Source organism: Rhagoletis pomonella, unplaced genomic scaffold (genome assembly GCF_013731165.1).
Source record: "Rhagoletis pomonella isolate Grant_MI unplaced genomic scaffold, Rhpom_1.0 Rhpom_scaffold_00002, whole genome shotgun sequence".
NCBI classification, from domain to species: Eukaryota; Metazoa; Arthropoda; class Insecta; order Diptera; family Tephritidae; genus Rhagoletis; species Rhagoletis pomonella.
This window is the reverse complement of record NW_023458556.1, coordinates 44,131,657-44,152,967: the sequence shown is the minus strand read 5'-3', so window position 1 is coordinate 44,152,967 and position 21,311 is coordinate 44,131,657. Positions and strand designations below refer to the sequence as shown.

Genomic DNA, 21,311 nt, shown 5'->3' with positions numbered 1-21,311 from the left:
CAGGCCTGTATAAAAGCGAGTTTATGACTTCATGTTTTAGGAACTACCTCTGAGTGGAAAAAGAACCGTGCTATAAGTACATTTTGGAAGCCTAGCCTAGTCCGACTGGGTATTCCAAGTCCAAACGCTCCTTCGTTAAAAACTAAATAGAAAACTCCGTGGAGCGCTGCTATGTACATTTGTATATAGTGCGCTTGAACTGTAGCACACTCTTTGTCAAAAGTTTCTTCCTAACCACACTGGCACCTAACAACTCAAGTGTCCTACGCTCTTGACACAAATAAACACTAATCCTTTGCCTAGAAGCGCTCTTCTTATCTCTCTCTCTCTCTCTTTGTATGTATCTCTGTGCTTCTCGCTCACTCCCTAACTACTATTTTTATGTTACCCTATACCAGTCACACCTCTGCTACTTAAGGCACCGCAAAACCCCTCCCTCACAAATAAAATTTGCAAAATTGCGCAAAAGCAGCAACAGTAATAACAGCATCTGTAAATAGTATTCAAACGCAAACGCGATCAAGTTAGTAAATGAAATCCACACAGGATCCACATCGATGAATACGCATCCAAATTTAAGGGGAATTACTACAAATGCAACACTGTGCATTTCGCGCTTTAAAAAAAAATTAAACGAAAGTGTTCTGAAGACAACATCAATTTGAAAGATAGTCGATTTTGGTGTAAATAAAGAATTTGAAAAAAAGACAACATTAATTCGAAATTCGCATATGAAAAGCATCAGTATGGCACATTAATTTTGTAATCGTGTAATCGCGAAATCAGCAACACCCTACACTACGCACTATAACTAAAGAAACAAATTTAATTGCAAAACGTAGCAGATACTTATGTATATGAAAAAATTAAATTTAGCAAATTGTAAATTTCACAATTTACCTCATCAATCATTTTATACATACATACCTACATATGTATGTATGCAAACATTGTGGACTCCGTTAGCTCGCAAACTCGTGCAGATGACTCAACAAGAAGTGCACTCATAAATTTCATAAATTTTATATAACAAATATTTAATAATGCTACCAGCTGAGTAACAAAAATTTCAATGAAACGAAATTCGAATCATTACAATACACAAAATTGCATAGCTAAATGTGCGATAATACTAAAAATTCAAATAAATGTGTTACCACCCATCTTTTTTCGCTAACCATTCGACAAAGTTATCCATAACTGTCATTTTATTTTTGTACGTTTCTTTCTACTTTGTGAATTTCTTTATTTGCGTTACTCTCAAATATATTTACCTACTCACTCTTTACTATTTTTTTCTCTCACTCATTTTTTTAAGTTTTTTAAAAGCTTTTTAATACTGTAATTTTTGTAAACCCTACAACAAACATACGCTTGGTGTGAAAGCATTGGGGGCTTTCACTTTTGTTCCAGCTTTTTTTTGTGTGACGGAGTTGCTGCGCTAATTGGAAGTCACCCAGTGTTGCCACGCAAATTTTCCAACTTCTATCTTATCGTCTAAAAACTGACCACTCCTTTTCTGCTGACAGCAGGACACATACTCATACATACATACACACATGCCGTGTAAGAGCTGCTCATAAACTGCCTGTCCATGCGAAACACGCACATACATACCCTATATTTAAAATGAAATTAAAATATTTATATAGTGCCTTTTTCTGGAGTATTTTTACACTGCAAAGCGAAACAAATTTTATAAAATTTTCGTATTACTTTTTAAACAAAAAAAAAATTAACGATGCATTTGAAACTCTTAAAGTTTTTATTGAATAATTTTAGAATTTCGAATTTTCGAAATTTTCTAATTAATCGAATATTCTAATAATGTATGTCCACCAGGTACAAATTGCGCAATTTGAGAATTATTCTTAAGTTTGCTTTAACTGCGAAACGCTTTTCAATTTGGTCTTATGCAAAACTGTTAGCTCAAACTGTATACGAACCTCAATTTAAGTGAAATTGAGAAAATATTATTTCTATTTCATGAATAAAACTAAACAAATTTGCGTACTGTGAATGATTTTTAAGCAAAAAGTATTTAAAACTGATAAACACAAAACCAAATAGTTCAAACTAAAAAAAAAATATCCATCAAAAGCAAGATGGACGATCATACAAGAATCATAAGTTGCAGCATGACAGAATTTGTGATTGAAATTAAGATCATTCATGTAATTTAAGTGTGGAATTAAAGTGGAAGCGCCCTCTAATAAATATTCTAATGAATTTCGAGAGATCAGACCGTGTATAAAAAATTTAAAAAATATAAAAATAATGGCATTTTTTTTTAGTAATGTACACGTTTTAGAAATCGGAACTTTTAACCGCATTATACCGGATTTCCACTGCGCATTTAATTATCTACATTATAGTGGCAAGGTTAGGCATTGAAAGATACTGATGTCATTACGTTAATAAAGACAGTCGCTGAATCCATTTCTAAATAGTGCCTTTAAATTACATGATATTTTTTTTTTTTTTTTTCAATGCCAAGTGGAAATTTGGCATTACAACTCAAATTTTCTATCCTTTGATTTGTATTTGTATAACTTTTTTATTTCCGTTTTGTACTTGCTTACTACAATTTTAAAATTAATCTTCGCCAACTTCCTTTGATTTTATTGTGCACCTGGCTTTAATTGTATGCATAAACCAATTAAAAAAAAAAATCATTATGACTTTATATTTTTTGTAAACTCACATTTTTTTACTCTTACCCCCATTCACACTAAAACGTACTTACGACAAATAAAAAACACAAACATTTTTAATGCGACTTTTATTATAATGATTATTTCTTTCTTTTTCAAAACACTCATGTTATGACATTATTTAATCAATTACATATTTCAAATATTTTAAACTTTATGTTGTCAGAAAACACATGTATTTGTATTCAAAAAAAAAAACACAAATTATGTGCCATACTGTGCAGTACCTCAGTTTGATTACTTGTAATTCGAAAAAAATATATACGTATAATTTAAAACCGAAAAATTAGTGTTGTGTGAAATTATAAGCGCTATAGAATCAACGAAGCTAAAAATTTAATGGTGTGAAGCGATCTGTAGAATCTGTATAGGGACTACCACTGACTAAAGACCACGCATTTCGGCAAGAGCCAAAAAGTATGCTATGTCTGTTCAGCGTATTCTGTGATACAAACTCACATCGTTTTACATAATGAGGCATTTAGTCGGTTCGAATAGATCTCGAGTGAAAAATGTATAATTGGAAAATAACAAAAAAATAAATAAAAATACGCGAAGGCAAAATTTGCAAAAGTTGCAATTTTTAGGTACAGCTGATCGTCATTTTGTTTACATACGAAAGCATAAAACAGAAAAGAATATACGAGTAAAAAAAACACAAATTGGCTTTAAGAAAACGCAAGAAAATTAGTATTTGCTTTCTTCTCAAATATTTGGCGTTCCAATAAGTTATTTTAAACTTAAAAATTATAAACATGAATATCATTATTTTCATAAATTGCAGGCATACGACTTTGATCAGCGGAGTTTCTTGCAGGCAAATTGCTGCTAGTAAAATTTGTTCCTGATAATTTGTAATATTTATCGGATTATCGAACAGACTAATTGTCGTTATGCAAAAACAACAACAAATGAAAATTGTGTACACTTGTGCATGGCCTCTATCTTCTGCAACTAAATGCTTATGAAAGTGTATACAATTTTCGATGGTTATTTTTCAAATTTCATTAATACATACAAACATATCAAATTTTTTTTAGGGGAATTCAAATCAAAGTATCACTTTAGAATATAATACAGATCGCTCGCCCACCAAGATCATAGAAAAAATCACCTGTTCTTTTTGAGCATTATGTACCTACTTCTCTACTCGCCATGGGGAATGAATTTTTCTAGCTGCCAGAGATGAGGGCGTATGAAATTGGAATAAAAAACCCCAAAAAAAATCGACATTTCGATGTTATGTTGTTCAGACGCTTTCTAAAACAAAAAAAAATATCGATCTATACATTTCTAAAGTAACTCTTTACTACTTATAATCCCAATAAAGAATCAACTATAACGATTCTTGACTAAAAGCTCACACTTTTCTATCTCACGAGCATAATAACTAATTTTCCAAGCAAAAAAAAAAACTAAAGCGCGCTAACAAATGGAGACAATATAAAAATCTCTATAAATTTGCATATGAGCAAAGTGCCCTATCTTCTTTCTCTTCATGTGGATTATTTATTTACTAAAAAAAAAAAACATTGGAAAAAAACTTCCTTCGTATAGCTGGAATTGCTGCTGCCAACTACCGTGCGGTCTTGTTCAAGCTACAAAAAGCGCATTCTAAGTATTATTATTTATAAAAAAAAAAAATTTTTATTTGCATAATCTAACACATTGTTCGAGTCGCTAAATGTATGTATGCGTAATTATTTTGTCTCTAATTAATTATATTTTCTTAAAATAAAATAAAATAAAAAATAAACTAACCCAACTTATATGGTATATGGTATAACCTTTTTAGTTTTTAGCAAAGTGCTTTGATTTTTATTAAACAAAAAACCCATTGAAATAATATTAATGATTTCGTTTATTTATTTATTTTTTTTAATTTTTCCCCACTGCCCTTAAATTCATTGGTTACTGAATTGTGCCTTATATGATATTATGCAACTCACGCCGATCTACAGATCAACGATCTCAATGCCCAAGTTAACGATCTGCGTGGCAAATTGTAAGTATACTTCAAAAAATTAAATATTAAAAAAAATAATAATTATCTATACTTAGTAAGTCCAATGATCAAAAATTTTATACAAGCATTTATATAACTATATAATACTCGTAACTCAACTTTGTCCTTAGTTGATTTTTTTGGCATATATGTATATAACATAAATAGTATACAAGAATTTGATTTTTACTAATTTTTCTTTATTTTTTCCTTCATACTTTTAGCGTGAAACCAGCCTTGAAGAAGGTGTCCAAATACGAAAACAAATTCGCCAAGCTCCAGAAGAAGGCCGCTGAATTTAACTTCCGTAACCAACTTAAGGTTGTTAAGAAGAAGGAATTCACATTGGAAGAGGAAGAGAAGGAGGTGAGTTATAAACAATTTCATAATTTTTCTTTATATTGAGGTTATAAAATTTAATTAGTTAAATTAATTATTAGTTATGATAGCACCTACATACATAATTATGAAAAAAATTCGAGAAATTGCTGAAGTGCATAAGTAAACGTACTAGTAGCTGCAAGATTCATATGAAGGGGATAATAGGATCTATCCATTTATAGGCTCATATAACGAGAATATGATAAATTTAAACGAAATGGCAGTTCAACATACATACATATATATAGTGACTCAAACAAATGAGCAGGTGGTGATTGTTTTTTTTAATATTCGCAATTTTCATCAAAATTTCAACTTTTTAATCTGAATCTTTAGAAAATTTTTGGGTACGCAGTTTTATAGCCCATACAACTTTAGTCAAATAAAGTGCATGTTTCAAACGGCTAAAAAATCCCGTTGATTTTTGAGATTTTTGTTTTTTATTTTGATGACGGATTTTTGCACTTTTTTCATATAAGCATGCATTGTTATGAAATACGCGGGAGACCGTTACCAACAAAATTTCAAAAAATCAAAGCCAGTTTTTGTAAATTCCACTTGTTATATGCAAAAAAAAAACGCAAAATCAGTCTCTTAAAAAATTCTCAAAAATCAACGCGACCCAAAAATGTTCTAAAGATTCAGATTAAAAAGTTGAAATTTTGATGAAAATTTCTTGAATTTTCTTAAATTTTGTATAAAGATTGTTTTTGGTTAAAGCTTAGACGGCATTTTTATATAAAAAAAAAATTTGCTCGAAAAACATTATATAAAAAAATTAACACGTCATTTGGTTGAGTCACTGCATTTCAAATTTTAAAATACTTATAGCCCAATTTCTGTATCGGTGACAAATTTTTTTTTACTGACCAATTTAAACTTTTTCATATATTTTTCGGTAAAAAAACTGTGACAAGAATTTGTCACTGATACAGAACAGAGCCGTTATTCTCTAATAATTTAATAATTTTTCACCTCCAATTTGTGTTATACATACGGATGTACATATTAGGGCATTCAATCCCGAAGCATTTTAACATTCCTGGGGTTTCGGGATGAAAAAATTCTAATCCCGGGATCCCGGGATTTTTCGGGATTTCGACTTCATCACAACTTTTGCATTTAATAGTAGGTTCGCCTTTTTTAAACCACACAGATTCGTTGTCACCGTGTTTGGTCTTACAGGGAGCATAATGCACCTTAGTAAAAGAGTCCGTAATTTAATGTCGAAATATTTTTATAGTATTTTTAAATATCTATATTAATTGTAAAAACCTCTTTTACTAATATCTTCAGAAATTCATTTTCCGCAAAACGCCAACAAAATAAAATGAGGAACAAACCTTCCACACTATAAAATCTTGTCGTGTTTTCTATTGCTACCAGATTTTTCGTTATTACACAGTTCCTGCACAAAATGTTTGAACAATTACATTTATTCAGGCAGGTTCTGAAATTCACCTCCGAGTGCAAATGGCTCAAGTTCACTTTGAATCAAAATTTGGGTGTTCTGTATATCTCGTTTTTCAAGTCAAATGAATTAATTTTTTCGTTTCAACAAAAATCAAAATCAAAAAATCAAAAATCTCGGGATCCCGGAGCTGTAATCCCGGGATTTCGGGACATGGGAAAGTGTCCGGGATCCTGAATCCCGGGATTGAATGCCCTAGTACATATCTACAGTTTTACGCCGACTCCGAACGGCAATTGGTTTTTTATCAGAAACTTTTTCATGGTACGTTTGCCATTGCCTGGCGAGGGGCGGCCGCTGTTAGGAAACATTTTTTTGGATGTTGCTCTGACCAGGAACCGCACCTTTTTCGTACCGAATGAAAGTTCGCACCTCTAACCACTAGGCTAGGACGCACAGTGGCAGATCCCCATATAAAATGTGGCAAAATGTAGTAATTGTGCTCCGATTTTGCTATAATTTGTTATTTGTAGTTTTTGGCTAAGGGGTGAAGAAATCTGAAAAATGGCATTGATTGGAAAATTGCATCAGATTTTAATGAAATTAGGTTTTTATCTTAGTTTCAACTATAAAGAAAGCGTGGAATCATTTTTAATCGACTTCACAAAACGGAGAGGTTATCAATTCATCAGAATATTTTTTTATGTACATATGTTACCACATAACTTTGAGCCTCGGCAGGTTTCGATAATTCTTTTTTTATCGGAAAGCGTGGTCCCATACTAATTTGGTTTAGATCTGATCACTGAATGATGAAGAAATTAACGGTACTCTTAAATTTTTATATGAGAATTAAAGTCGGCTATGTTGCTCAAAAATTACTTGTTATATTCTTTATTCTTAGACAAAAATATTGCTATTACTACTTTTTGCCTCAGCTAATATAGGGACTAGCATTCAGTCTATGGAAGACTAAAAAAAAAATTTTTGAACATACTTTGTATGGAAAAATTATCGAAAATCAACGGTATTTTGTAGTCACTTGAAACTTGCACTTTATTATACTAAACTTAAATGGGCATACCAAATTTTCTAAAAATTCTGAAGAAAAAGTTTGAGATTTCGATGAAATTTTGTTGAATTTTTATTATTTTTGTACAAAGTTTAAAATGGTGTTGGTGCTATACCTAGCTACACTTTTATAAACAAAATATTGTGCATTATATAAACCGAAGAATTATAGCAAAAATAAGGAGAGTCTATTATTTCTGCCACCAGTGTATATAAAGTAACACTCAATACTTAAATTAATAAAATGTTGTTTAATCTCTAAAAAGTTTTTCCCTCTGACATAAGGATTTTTTTAAAGGTTTATGAAATTTCAATATTATGATTTACTCAGAAAATTATTTAAAAATTCAGTGCAATGTAGAATAACAATTAGGGTACGAAATGATAGGAAAAATTCTATAGATTTAAAAAAAAATTGTTTGGTTCACAAAGATTAATAAATATTGAAAATGCCATTTTAATCAATACTTTATGCTAAACTAATAAATTTGGAAAGACGAAATTCGTGGATGTGGCAGTGTTCACATTAGTCTTTAACATATCGTTGATGTTTTTGCAAAACCGCCTATCTTACGGCACTCAAATTTGACTGGAGAGCGTAAAAACGGTTTTTCTTTGAAGGCATTGCCTTGATAGGCGATATTTTCTTTCGCTACTCTTTTGTTTTAATAACGATTTTGCAATTTTTATGCATAAATCTCGATGCCTGGAGTTCAGGGTTACCAAATCTAATTTTTGCCACAACTGCGATTTAGACAGTTTTACAAAAACATTGACGATATATTTTTTTGAAATAACTATTGAAGGATATTCAAAGATAAAGTTTTAAAATTTCAGAGAGAAAAACTTAAAACGCAGTTTTACTATATTTGGCCACTATTTTCGCGAGTATAATGATTTTTGTTTGTGTACAAAACTATGCCCATGAAGGCTTTAATCCAAAGCCTCTATTGATCAGATGTTTTTATGAATGTGAACTACGCAAACCAACAACCACCTCTGACTTAATTTCACCAAATGAGGTTTTTAGTATCACAAACGCTTTTTGAAGAAAATTTGTTCTCCTTAACGTGTGAAATTCTATGAATTAATTTTTAGTAAATTTCTTTTTTACGTAGTTGTTGTTGTAGCAGTATATTAAAAGCTAGTTTTAAGTCAAAAAATCTTTATCATTTATCTATGCAAATAACTGTCAAAAAATCTTTATCATTTATCTATGCAATAAACTGTATATAAAACACTATAAATTAGTATTATAAAAAAACTAATGCTTTCTTTTCTAACGCCTAATCACATCTCTACGACGATGCTACATACATATATAGAAAAAGATAAAAGATGCTCAATTAAAATCAACAGTCAAAAAGTGTAAGAAATTTGTGTAAATTGCCCCAAAGAAAAACAAAACAGCATACACACACACTCGTAGCATGTTGACTGCTAATTATTTGTGTGTTATTGGAAAATTATAGGGAGCAAATGTAATGTGAAATTTTATGTTGCAAAAAAATGCACTTTCATTGACACATTTGAGCACTTAAACATGAATGAAATTGAATACTCAGCCGGGCTCCTATTTTTTACTAACTTTTGCATTTTACAATTAAAAAAAAATGCATTTTCGTTACACAGTTTCTACAGCAGCTGATTGCAAAGTTTTGCTATTTACCAATGCTACATTAGAAAAACAAAAAAAAAATATTTTTAACATTCCGAAAATGGGAGCACGCCTGATAATCATTATATCATATTTGTATGCATTCGTCAATATTTATAAGATTTCCACGTATACATGCATGCAATACCAAATCTGTGTAGACGCAAATTCGCCCAAAAGTAGGCTTAGTTACCATTAAGTGTTTAATACACACCTTAAAAAAGTAGAACGTCCACGCAAACACGAACAAGAATGTTAAAACCCGCAATATATTTGTTTTAAACCGGCAGCCCGATTCTAGTGACTTCGACGCAATGTTTGATTATTGGAAATATGTAGTTAATTTATTGAAAATTTTCCTTATACAATCTAAATTTTTTACCTTGAAATGTAAGTCTCAACGTGGGTGTTCACACCTGCCTGGTTATCAGGTTATTTGGTTATGTGGTTATATTTTTTAATAACTGTACCCCACGTCTCCGGTTTCTACTAAATTTGTCTTAACATCTGTCAGATTTCTGTTTTTTCATGTGGGCAACTTGCTTTCTTAACATATCACTTTCAAAATGGCGGCAAAATAAAAATTGAGTTGTCAAACTACGAAATAACAGCTGATGTTAATACAGCGATGGTTAAAATTCGGCAAGACAGATATGGTTTAATAGTGGAAATTTGCGCTCTTCACCTTCCACAGCCTTTTTAACAGAATCTGTAGAAGGTGGAGACGTGGGGTTACAACAATAAAATATACTGGAGAATACAAATTTTTAACCAGATGACCTGAAAACCAGGCAAGTGTGAAAGTCCACAATAATTTTTCAGAATCTGGCTGTAAGTATGCGAAGTTATACTCGACACTGCTGTGTTAGCCTATGTAGGTACAGATGTAGCCTCTTTTGCACTTCCCCAAAGACAATTATGTACTATGTAGAATGTAGTAGCACTCTATTTGTTAGTTATTTGTGTATGTATGTATTCAAGTTTTTTTCTAGTTTCTGTATGTACTGCATATACATACATACCTACATTTTTATCTGCGTGTTACTTTGTGTCAACTTTCAATTAATTATAAACAAAAAACCTTTTTTCTTCTATCCGCAGAAAAAACCCGACTGGTCCAAGGGCAAACCCGGCGATGCTAAGGTAAAGGAGGAAGTTGAAGTTGATGCCTAAGTTCGTTCCCGACCTATGTCTGACTCCCGCCCTAATTATAAATTTTATTTAAAGTTTTTTTAATTCAAACAACATCAGAATTACGAATATATTTCATTATTTACAAATATATATTTTTTAAAAAGTAATCATAATTGTTACAAACCAAAAACAAAACATATAAATCGCCGTCTCTAAATTTACAACATCAACATTGCAAACAAGAATATACTCGTATAAAAAAAAAGTTTGATTAGCACAAAGCAATTAGAAAAACAAACAACTTTAAAATAAAATTGCACGGATAGTATTGAGTTTTAACAACACCAACAACAACAGCAAAACAAGCAAACATAAAACTCAATTTATGAATAAATTTTTTTTAATTGTAATATAAACAAAACAAACATTTTATTAAAAAGAAAAACAAAAAAAATTTAAAACATCAACAAATTTTTTGTCATCCTTTTGTTTGTTTATTTTTTCAAACATTCTTTTTGAACACTTTTATTTTTAATACATGCAGTGGTCGAACAATTTATAGCCGCACCACATTTTGACAAGTTTTAACATATTATTTTTTATTTGTTATTTAATTTTGATTATTTTTTTTTATAAAATATAGTTCATTCTTTAACAAAACCCGTGTAAATCCAAGCTTCAAACTTTGTGCAATATAAAAAAAAAAAACAAATCAATAAACTTTCGGAGAAATAAATTGCAAATTTAGAATTGCTGAAAATTATCGTTGATTTTTTAGATTTTTGTTGATATTTTTTTTTTATTGCACAAAGCTTGAAATTTTGATTTACACGGGTTTTCTCAAAGAATGAACTATATTTTTACAAAAAAAAATAACCAAAATTAAATAACAAAAAATACGTTAAAACTTGTCAAAATGTGGCCCGGCTGTAATTTTTTCGACCACTGTATATATGCAAAATTCGGTTTTAATTTTATTTTTTATAATACATATGTATTGCAATTATTTTTTCTTGTAACTTAATCACCTTCGTCCCACTGTCATACAAAAAAATGTAAATAATATTGTTAAGTGATTTTTGGCTGACTCCACTGGTTCCCGGTATCTCGCTGAATTTTTTTTATAGAAGAACAAAAAATATATTTGGTTTGAATTGAGTCCCCAAGGAATGTGTACCACCTGCACGTGTTGCGTTAAGTTTTCCCACGCATACTACATATACATGGCTTTATAAGTTTGGGTGTATGTATGTATGTACATATCTGAATGCCATTCCCAACCTGTCAACCTGAGCCCTACGGAGATGTCATAGCTACTTTGTGCGTGCATATGTCACACATGCATATATCCACCTGCACGTAAATCCCACTTCTACGCAGAAGCCTTTTTACATACAAAACTCCACTCTAATTGACTCTTTTAGGATCACGCCCCCGAAACACCAGCATAAATGGGCATCAATGCATTGCATCGTCGTCGCGGATAGTCTCTATTCTGGCCGTGCCGTATATTAAAAATAGAAAAACATCAAAAAGAAACAACACATATGTATATTTAAAATTATAACTAAATGTTTACTAAGTCAAAAGATAAAAAATAAATTTATAAAGAAGCCCTTTTTATTATAAATATAAATATAACTTAAACAACTTCACCACCGAGCACGAATGGAACTGGCAAGAGCAGCACGAAGGAGCGTTTTGGGGTGAGAGAAAGCTTTGGATACAAATAATTTTCTTTGGAAGATGGTTAGTGAAAATAAATAATTGATAGAAATTCGAAAACGCGGAAGGACAGAATATAACACTTAGTTTAAAACAACTAAATAAATTATATTGTTATTTAGTAATGACAACTAAGCATCGTTGAAACAACAGAGGAATAAATATACAATGGTATTTTGTAGATTTCAAATGGTATCGAGCATTACTTTGCACCTTTTATTTGTATTCAATAAAGTTTATTGTAAATTATGCGCTAAGCAACCATACAACAACCTATGAATATACATTTAAAAACTTTAAAAATAAATGAAAACTTATTTGAAGTGGTTGTTGGCAGTACATCGAAGCCAAGAAAATTGCGTTGTATTTATTTAGAGATGAAATATATAGTTAAAAAGTGCGTTTCGCAAAGTCGACAGGCATCCTCAGCGCTTTAATTTGATACCTTGTTCGTTGAAATCGACGTTTATTTGTGGTAAATACGCTTATTTTAGGAAACACTAAAATTTCAGCTACACCTGGCCACCTTAGTGGTGAAGCGGCATCGATACAAAAATCTGTTTGTGCGCTTTTTACCGGGCGCGCAAAGTAGCGCAGCAAGGGTCAGCACATGTTTGTTAACTCGCCCATGAGCCGATATGTACACTGCTTTTAGGCGCCGGATGCCAAGGCACCCTGTGCCTATCTTAAATACACGCAACACACCGGTCACCCTGTGGATCTATATACAGGAGAAGATCATGTAAAAAACCATTAAAACTATCACGCTATTAGCTTCTGAATGTAAAGCCAAGAAGTCTGCAAGAATTGTGTAAATTTTTTGAATCAATTGTACGCTGCAAATTTCGTACCCAGCAATGCAAGTACAGGGCGGCATAGTTGCCTTTGACTTCCGGCGCCTTAAAGCAGGCAGCATAAAATTTGCGTGCAATGCATGTTTGCCGCGTTTTTGTGTGAGTGCATAAATGTGTCCGGTGCTACTTGTTGGCACGTTCTGCGTGCCTGGTGAAAGTCGAGCAAAGTGACGATTGAAATAAATTGATGCGACCAACTAAGGTGGCCAGGAGTCACCGAAAGTTGAATTTCACAAAATAGGTGTATCTTCCGCAAATTAGCGCCGAGTTTAACGAGAAAGGTATCAAATTAAAGCGCTGAAGGTGTAGAATATTTGAATGCAACGAGCTCATAATTTAATGCAGATCGTTTTCGAACGCCGTGGTAAATTTGAAAATTTTCACAATGTACGGAGATTTTCGTTAGTAAAATATATTTGTGATTTTCGCCCACTATCAAAAATGCTTTTCGTATTTTTTTGTGTGCAAATTTTTAAACGCTTTTTATTTTTATTTTAAATTTTATTTAAATTTTGATAAATTGTTTATTACTCATTCGAAATGCGAGTATTTTTATGTATGTATATATATGAATGTAATATAATTTATGTAAGTGTGTTTAGCTTAGTGGTATTTTAGCACGATTAATATTGCAAAGTTGCACATTTTACATATAGAGAACTCCTATGCGCAACGTGATTTTTAAATAAATATAAGTTATTATGTATGCTTGTTTAACTTTTAACTTAAAGCTAACATTCAGATTTACTTTAAAAATCGAGTTTCGAGATCAAATTAAGAATACTACTACAATATACGCATGTGAATATGTATGCTTATAAAATAAACACAAAATTCTGCACTCTTCCTCAAATTCTACTCATTACGATTCCTCTCGCGGTCGTTACGCTCATCAGCATGCAGCACTACCTCAAAACTGCGCTCGTTATCCAAATCCAGCATTTCAACTTCAATCCACTCCTCGAGCGGCATTAAAACATCAGCAGCAGCCGCCGCCGCAGCCGCATCCACACTCAACCGCCGCTGTTCCACAGCCAAGGCAACAGCATCATGCTAAAATGTTTGCGCATTGCGACACACACCACACCCCAGCGCGAATTCCTCACCCGTTGGTGGATGTATGACATGCAATGGACACTCATCGCCCATCAGTTGTTTAGCCTTCGGGCCAGCCGGACATTGGGGCAGCTTGTTTTTCGGTATATTTGTGAGGCGCTGAAAATCGTCGTGGCAAGTGTCGCAAAAGTGTGTAGTGCCAAAGCAGAAAAATACCGCGACCGAGCAGCAATAGCGACATTTATATTCTAGAAAATCTGTGCCGTGTTTGGGACACATTTGTGCACGCGCCACATCCGAACAACCGCCGCAAACGAGTTCTTGGGGATCGAATTTTTCGCCAATTTCAGCATCGCAACGCGCCTCACCGCCATAGTAGGCCTTCTGACACTTGAAGCACACATAGTAGGCATAGCGGTCCATGGCCAAGTTGGTGACATCCTTCGAGTCGGTATCTTTGACGATGCCCTCATATTTGAGTCTAAAAAAAAACACAAAAAGAAAATTAGATAATTTTTGGTATTTATTGTGATTTTGAAATCCTTTCACACTCACCGCATTAAAGCCTTGCGCTTAACATCCTGCTTGAGCAAATTAATGGGCTCCAAAATATCACCGAGCAAGCTGTGTTGTATATCCGCCTTGCAAATGGGGCACAAAGAGAAGCCGAACGTAATGCGTGGTCCTGCCCAGCGCCGCTCTATGACAGCTTTGCAGCAATGATGGTGGAATACGTGGCCACACTCCAACTAAACTCAAAATTAAATGAAATTTAATAAAGAGCACACACTAAATCTCCTTTCCAAACCCACCTGTATGGATGGCGCGCATGAGAGTGCCTCCACAAAACATATCATGCACATATCGTCCGCATCCTGCGTCAACTTGGGTTCATGCAGCTCCTCGGCGATTTTATTTTCACGTGCATGGCACACATGCTGCAGGCAGGGCAAACATTTCTTCTCATTGGCCACGCCGCCGCATGGATGGTCGCACGATTTTACTTTCATGCAGGAATTGGCCGCATGCTCTTGACACTGTGCATCAGCGCAAACGTTGCCAATTTCCAGCAGACCTGAATTGCCGGTAATGCCACAGAAACGACAACGACCAACTGCCTCCTGGGGTCCGGATATTATGGTGTGACTGCCATCGCGGAATTCGACCATTGCTTTTAGTGTTTTCGAATCGGCCAAAGCGAGCAGCCAGAAAAGTTTGGTGCGGCCACAGGATTCATGCAGCTCTACGCGTATAGCTTCTTCTTCCTCCTTGCAAACCTAAAGAGGGGAATATTAGTTTATTAAAATGTAAATAGCAGCACCACAAAAAAAAAAACGGTTTTGTCCGACGAGACTAGTCAATAGACATTACATAGGTCGCTAAATCCGAATCGAAAATAAGGATACTTAAGCTGGCTAATTTTTGCTTTCTTACCTCAAAAAACTTACCAAAAAAAATAGATTTTTTTAGGTGAAGTAAAAAAATTTTAAATCTGACTTCCTATTTATATAGTTTTGGTTCGCGCTCCGAACAATTTTTGTTTTGTGGGGTTCCGTAATTGATGGAAAATATAACAAATCCTCACAAAGAAACTCTTTTGTTTGGCCAATAAACGAAACTAGTCAATCCTAAAGAATATTGGGTTGCTGCATTCGTATCTGAAGTAGAAATTCTGAATTTGGCAGGTTATTTTCCGTCTAAACTCGAAAGGATAGTGAATTTTCCTTGGTAGGATCAACAAAAACGATTAAAAACTAATTTATTTGTGATTTGATTCCTGGGATTTTTTTTTTTAATTTTCATAAAAACTAGATTTTATTTGTAATTTGATTCAGCGAGCGACTCAATTTGATTTGTGATTTTCCTACTAAAAATTGATGAATCATATTGATTTGCTCAACAAATCAAATCACAAATAAATTTTATTTTTTATCTAATCTCCAAAAAATTGAAGTTAAGAAAGCACCACCCTTTTTAAGTTCTCACTTCATTTTCGGATTCAGCGACCGAAAATCTGTACGAATAACTAGTCTCGTTTGCTGAGTAAACAAAAATCTACCATACCAGTTAAGGTACGTACCCTTCGATCCACTATTTACTCACCGTTCGCTTATGCATTCTTGTTTTTCGATTCAAATGCAAAAATCGATCGCAATCGCCACACAGTGAACCACAAGTTTCACATTGAATTATGGCAGCAGTTTCACCATCGTCGTGATTGGTGCACATTGGACGCGTATCGGAAACCTTGGACCACTGACCGGATGATAGTTTCTCTACATGATCGCGATCGAGAACACAAAGACTGGCCAGCGCTAGCCACAGTGTGGCTGTCTTGACACAATGTTCAGGATTGCGGAAAATCTCATCCAAACGAGTCAAATTTAATACCGACTCAGCTATGGCGGCCTTGGTGATCTGAGACCATTTATCGCTTAATTTGCCCTGTTGAATGCAAATAAAGTTTATATAAAATTTATTTTTAATTAAATTTTCAACACTCACACTAGCCAAATCGCGCACCAGACTGATGATGCTTTCCGCCTGCTTGGTTGAGATGACACCATTCAAGAACCAACGCTGATTTAGATTTTTCTTCGTTTCTTTCTTATTCGCCTTCAATGTTGAACGCCCCAGCTCGTATTCGCTCGCTTCCACTTGTTGATCGAAACGAAATGGATGTGTTTTGCCTGCAAATTCGCCGGCATCCCCATCTCCGCCGGCCAGCTCGCCCTCAGCATTCGCCTTTGTCTTCTGCGTTTGCTTCAGAAGATGTACCGACAAATCAAGCGCATTGCAGAGACGTACAAATGAAGGTGTTTTCTCGAGACTCGGTTTGCTTGAAGTACACTTCACCTTAACTTGCAACTGCAGCGCCTTGGCGATGACTGCCAAAAATATATCCAGCAAACCCAAGCGATTCATATCGAAATCAGCAGCATTCTGGTGTGCAATATTATAATCTGCCGGCGGCAAACGCTGTACGCCCATCAACTCGGCAAAGCTTTCCGGTGAAATTTCGGGCAGTATGCGTCGCAGTAGTGCCGTTACCTGACGCTGTACGCGATCACTGCCTGTATGTAGCAGCGTCAATAAATCCTTGAGTAGCCCATACTGATGTGACAGATAGGAACGGCCCACAACGCTGCCGGAGAGCGCCAGCACCATGCTTAGCATCTCGAAACAGTAAGTGTCGGGCGCACGATAGCGCTCCGAACTAGACTCACTCTTCGGTTCACCAGTCGAGGTGGCAGATGTGGTAGTGGCGTGCGCATCCTTGAAACAATTCGCCAAATTCACAATTTCCCAATCTTCTTTGGCGCGATGCGCTTCCTTCTTGATGGCGTGCACAATATGCACGATAACCTGTTTCTGCAGATGCGACAGCTTACTACGCGAGAATAGTATACCCACCATGTGTTCGCGTAGGTCCAGCGAGTCGGCAAGCATTGAATTGCCGCTAGAATCCATGCCGAGTATAGAGTGGTGGCCTGCCTCGGTGGTTGCGGTGCTGATCAATTTACCAAAGACTTGACCTGCAGTTGAAAGCGTTAAATAAATAAGCAAACATTTTCATATTCCTCCCCTCGAATGAGGAGAACTCACCCGTTATTAGCCGGAAGACGCGCAATGTCTCAGCCTCACAGATTTGTTGTTGTATGCGCACTGCATTTGTTAGCTTCAAATTAGATTTGAGTGTGTGAAATTGACCTGTTGTTGCGCCGCTATTCCCACTCGCACCGACCGCTGCTTGTAGTCCACCATATTGCTCGTTCAATTGATCATCCAACCCGCTCATGACGCTCGGTAGCCCAAGTAATTTGATTTGACGAACACGCAATGTATTCTCTGGTCCATGAAACTCCAAGCGAAAGTGTGTGTACGTCTCGTTTGTGATTTTGGCGGATATCCAAGCGCACGCTTTCGGATCAACGTCCACAGATTTGATTAGATTTGTATCACCGAGCGATTGGCCAGCATAAAACACAACATTCAACACCTTGTTCTAGAAGGAAAAGTGCACAATGCATTGTAAAAAAAGGTTTTCTCTGAAAGAAGATCATTATTCTAGGCGGACATACAACAACTAATAGCCACGCTATCTACTTTTACCTACTTAAATGCTCTAAATGAGAAATTTTTAATTTCAGAAAGAAATATTTTCTGAGCAAAAAACGATTTATAAACAATTTTGGACGAGGTTTCCTAAAGTTGTAGCGTCTCTTCTGAGTAAGGAGTATGCTGACCGAACCAATGGCCACAGGAAGAAGCCGAAGGAATTAGAAATTGAGCCTCCTTTTAAGCACAAGATAAATATTTTTCACACTGTATGGATAGGCAATTAACACCTTCATCCAGCGTCGCTCTATGAATACCACCATTAGTGATCAACCACTACAAAACTAATACAGAAACATATGTGTGTGCGGATGAAATGAGAAGAGAGCCCTTAAAGACCTACAACTTCGACGGTGGCGTAACCAAGTTTTTGCCTACTATCAGGCCTTTATCCAACACGACGAAGGACAATGACTCGTAGATTGTACCATGTCGGACCCAAAGAATTGCGAAAGCTATTTTATCCGATAATTTAAATTGCAATCTTCGGCGGACAAAGCCCAACGACATGTCACCAGACGGCAGCGCGAACCGCCAACACCAGCGTACCATTTGCGTTCAGTGCAGTGACAGCTCTGCTGGTAATCGAAGCCGTTGGCAAGAATGGTGTAATGCCTTATGAGAAGTAGGTCTTAGTAGCTTTCTTTGAATTATCTCTTTCTGAGTGGGCGAAACTCATCGGTATATTGCAAGATCAATCCCGAAACAGAGAAGAATTAAAAGGGAGTCCCGCAGTTTAGAGTCCTCTCTCCACTGCTATTGGATTTCTATGCATATGTATGTATGTATATCGAAACTCTCTCCAGACCTAATTCACCCAACTACTGGATTCCGACAAGCTATCAACAGCATTGACCGAGATACAATCACCAACATTACAAACTGTCGCCCCGTAAATGACGTCATCGGAGTTCAACGGAAGAAGAAGCCTTCACCAGCCTCGTGAGACCCATGTAACTCTGGCGCAACTAAGTCTGTTTACTGCAACTGACTTTACTCTCACCCACCCAGACTCGGCGCCAATATACCCAGCACATGCCTTCCTTACACGGGGACTAGGAGTTGTATTACTGAACTAGGCAAAAAAAAATAGAACTAACTTCCAAGCGCTGGCACCTGAATCGCTCACCATAGTTGTTGTTCAAGACATTGTGCTTATTTAGTCTGTTCCTTTGAACTTCGGACTAAAACCTGTGGAACTGTCAAACTACAATTTTACTCTCTCAAGTGAGAGTAAAAGGAGAACAGATGCAGAAGTACACGGGAACGCAAAAAGCACTATTTCCTGTAAAAACGTTAGCCGGTTTGTTTACATGTCATTGGTACAACACTGATTTGGCTGAAATATCACTAACTATTTATTAAAATCTATACATATTCAAATATTTCGTTGTTTACTTCCAGTTTTTTTACAAATATAAGGTTATTTGCTTTCACCGCTTTCTGTTTTTGTTTGCACATGTAAATCAGCTGATCGTTTGACACTTTTCATGAACTTACAGGAAAAAAAAACTCCGGACTAAATCCTGTAACTTCTGACTAGGAACAGTCGCTCAGTTACTCTCTCAAAAGTGTTCCCACTTACAGGTTTTATGTCAATAGGAACGACTTCCTGTAAGTTCTGACTAAATCCTGTAAACCGGACTGCTATTGGAACAGACTAATTGCTAGTCTACTTAGGGCTGCTTTCACTGTGACAAGCGAGCGTAAACTCGTCACCATGAAAACAGCTCATATTCTTAAAAACTAAGTTCATCACTAACCTGTATATCCCGGCTATTGTCGATGTGCACCAAAACCACTTTGCACGAATATGACAACTTATTCATCGATATTTCAATAATCTTGCATTTGTTGCGATCCTCCTCATCACTTTCCCAAAAAGTTTCGGTCGAATTGTCGGTCAACGATTCGGCCATGGCCTGACGCGATGACACTGTCACCTCAAACATGCCATTCAAATCGGAGTAGCATATAATTTTAGCACCTGCTGGCGGGCCACCTGCAACACCCACAACCGCACCACCACCACCACCACCAACGCCTCCAACACTTTGCAAATTATGTTCCACATCATGAATACCCGTTGAGTTGCCACCACCCTCCACTGCGACCGCACCAGCCATGCCCATGCTCGATACAGCCATAACATCGTCTTGCTCATCGGATTTCGAAAGTATCTTCGAAATATTACCGAATACATGCGAATTATGTAGAAATTGATGATCTGTTTGGCGAAAGCGTATGCCGAAGCATTGTATGGCGATGCGTTGCAATGGTGAGCCAAGTGGCAAATAGAGTGTGAGATCGGCAACGGATTGTAGGAAAACGTGCAAACTTTGCGTAATTAAATGCGAGAAACGACCACTGATCTGCGTGTAGGTGACCGGGTGCTCCAGTGCTGGTTCAGCATCTTCGTACTTGCCATCGATCATCTCAATTGCCGAAATAGTCAGCGAACTAACAAACCACCACATCAGATCGTGCAGACAGATGCTCTGTGTCACCGAACGCAGCAGCCAATTGAGTGCTTGTAGCGAATAAATACGACAGGCGGCAATGCGTAGACTGCGTTTCATGGCATAGCGTAGTTTCTCCAAATCATGTTTTTGTGTAATAAATGCCATGGCCGGACGTTGGAGTAATACATTCACCTGTTGTGACAACTCCAAATCTAGCAAAGTGGATGATGAGTCCTTATCGCGCACACCGCTGGGCTTTAACGCGGCATTACCAGCCGAATAGTTATATTCTTTGGTCTTGACGCCACCACATTCTGTGTTCGTTGGCTTTTCGTCGTTTTCATTACTCTCCCTCTCCGGTTGTTCGAATGAATGCTGCTGAGACTTTGTTGCACCTACACCGCCAACATCTGCATTGACCAGTCGCTGCACGGCTGGATGGACAATAGAGCTATTCAATATGCTTTCTGGCACCAGGCGGCGCAAGTTCTCCGATGGATAGCAGATAAGTAGAGCGCCATCACTTTCGCTTGTAGAGTTGTTGCGTCGTCTAAAGACAACCTTAGTTTGCTGCGCCTCATCAGCGTTGGCGGCGAGATTTTTCAATTGGAATGTTCCTTGCTGCTGGGCTACAGCCCAGCCTTGACCCATCGAGAAGCTGCGATGGAACTTAGATAGAGTACCTGTATTAGATCCACCGCCTGTACCAACACCAGGCTGTG

General features: G+C 35.9%; 2 protein-coding genes across 9 annotated transcripts in view; one reads left to right on the top strand and one right to left on the bottom strand.

The window, feature by feature from the left end:
• LOC118733657 (troponin I) overlaps positions 1–12,358 on the top strand; it is a 33,376-nt gene extending 21,018 nt beyond the window's left edge. For 4 of the 8 annotated variants that reach the window (XM_036463157.1, XM_036463158.1, XM_036463156.1 and 1 more), the window contains exons 6-8: positions 4,676–4,719; positions 4,944–5,085; positions 10,341–10,658. In XM_036463157.1, the coding sequence (XP_036319050.1) occupies positions 4,676–4,719; positions 4,944–5,085; positions 10,341–10,412 (258 nt within the window). In that variant the 3' untranslated portion in view covers positions 10,413–10,658. Of the gene's footprint in view, positions 1–4,675; positions 4,720–4,943; positions 5,086–8,907; positions 8,951–10,340; positions 10,659–11,797 lie in introns of those variants that run through there. The other 4 variants (XM_036463162.1, XM_036463161.1, XM_036463160.1 and 1 more) reach the window with 4 other exon arrangements.
• Positions 12,359–13,488: 1,130 nt separating this feature from the next.
• Positions 13,489–21,311, bottom strand: part of LOC118733653 (E3 ubiquitin-protein ligase highwire-like) — a gene marked incomplete in the record, with an annotated part of 173,312 nt that continues 165,489 nt past the window's right edge. Inside the window, 7 exon segments of the mRNA XM_036463150.1 lie at positions 13,489–14,489; positions 14,564–14,757; positions 14,821–15,285; positions 16,112–16,453; positions 16,514–17,544; positions 17,615–18,014; positions 19,891–21,311. Of these exon segments, the coding sequence (XP_036319043.1) occupies positions 14,006–14,489; positions 14,564–14,757; positions 14,821–15,285; positions 16,112–16,453; positions 16,514–17,544; positions 17,615–18,014; positions 19,891–21,311 (4,337 nt within the window).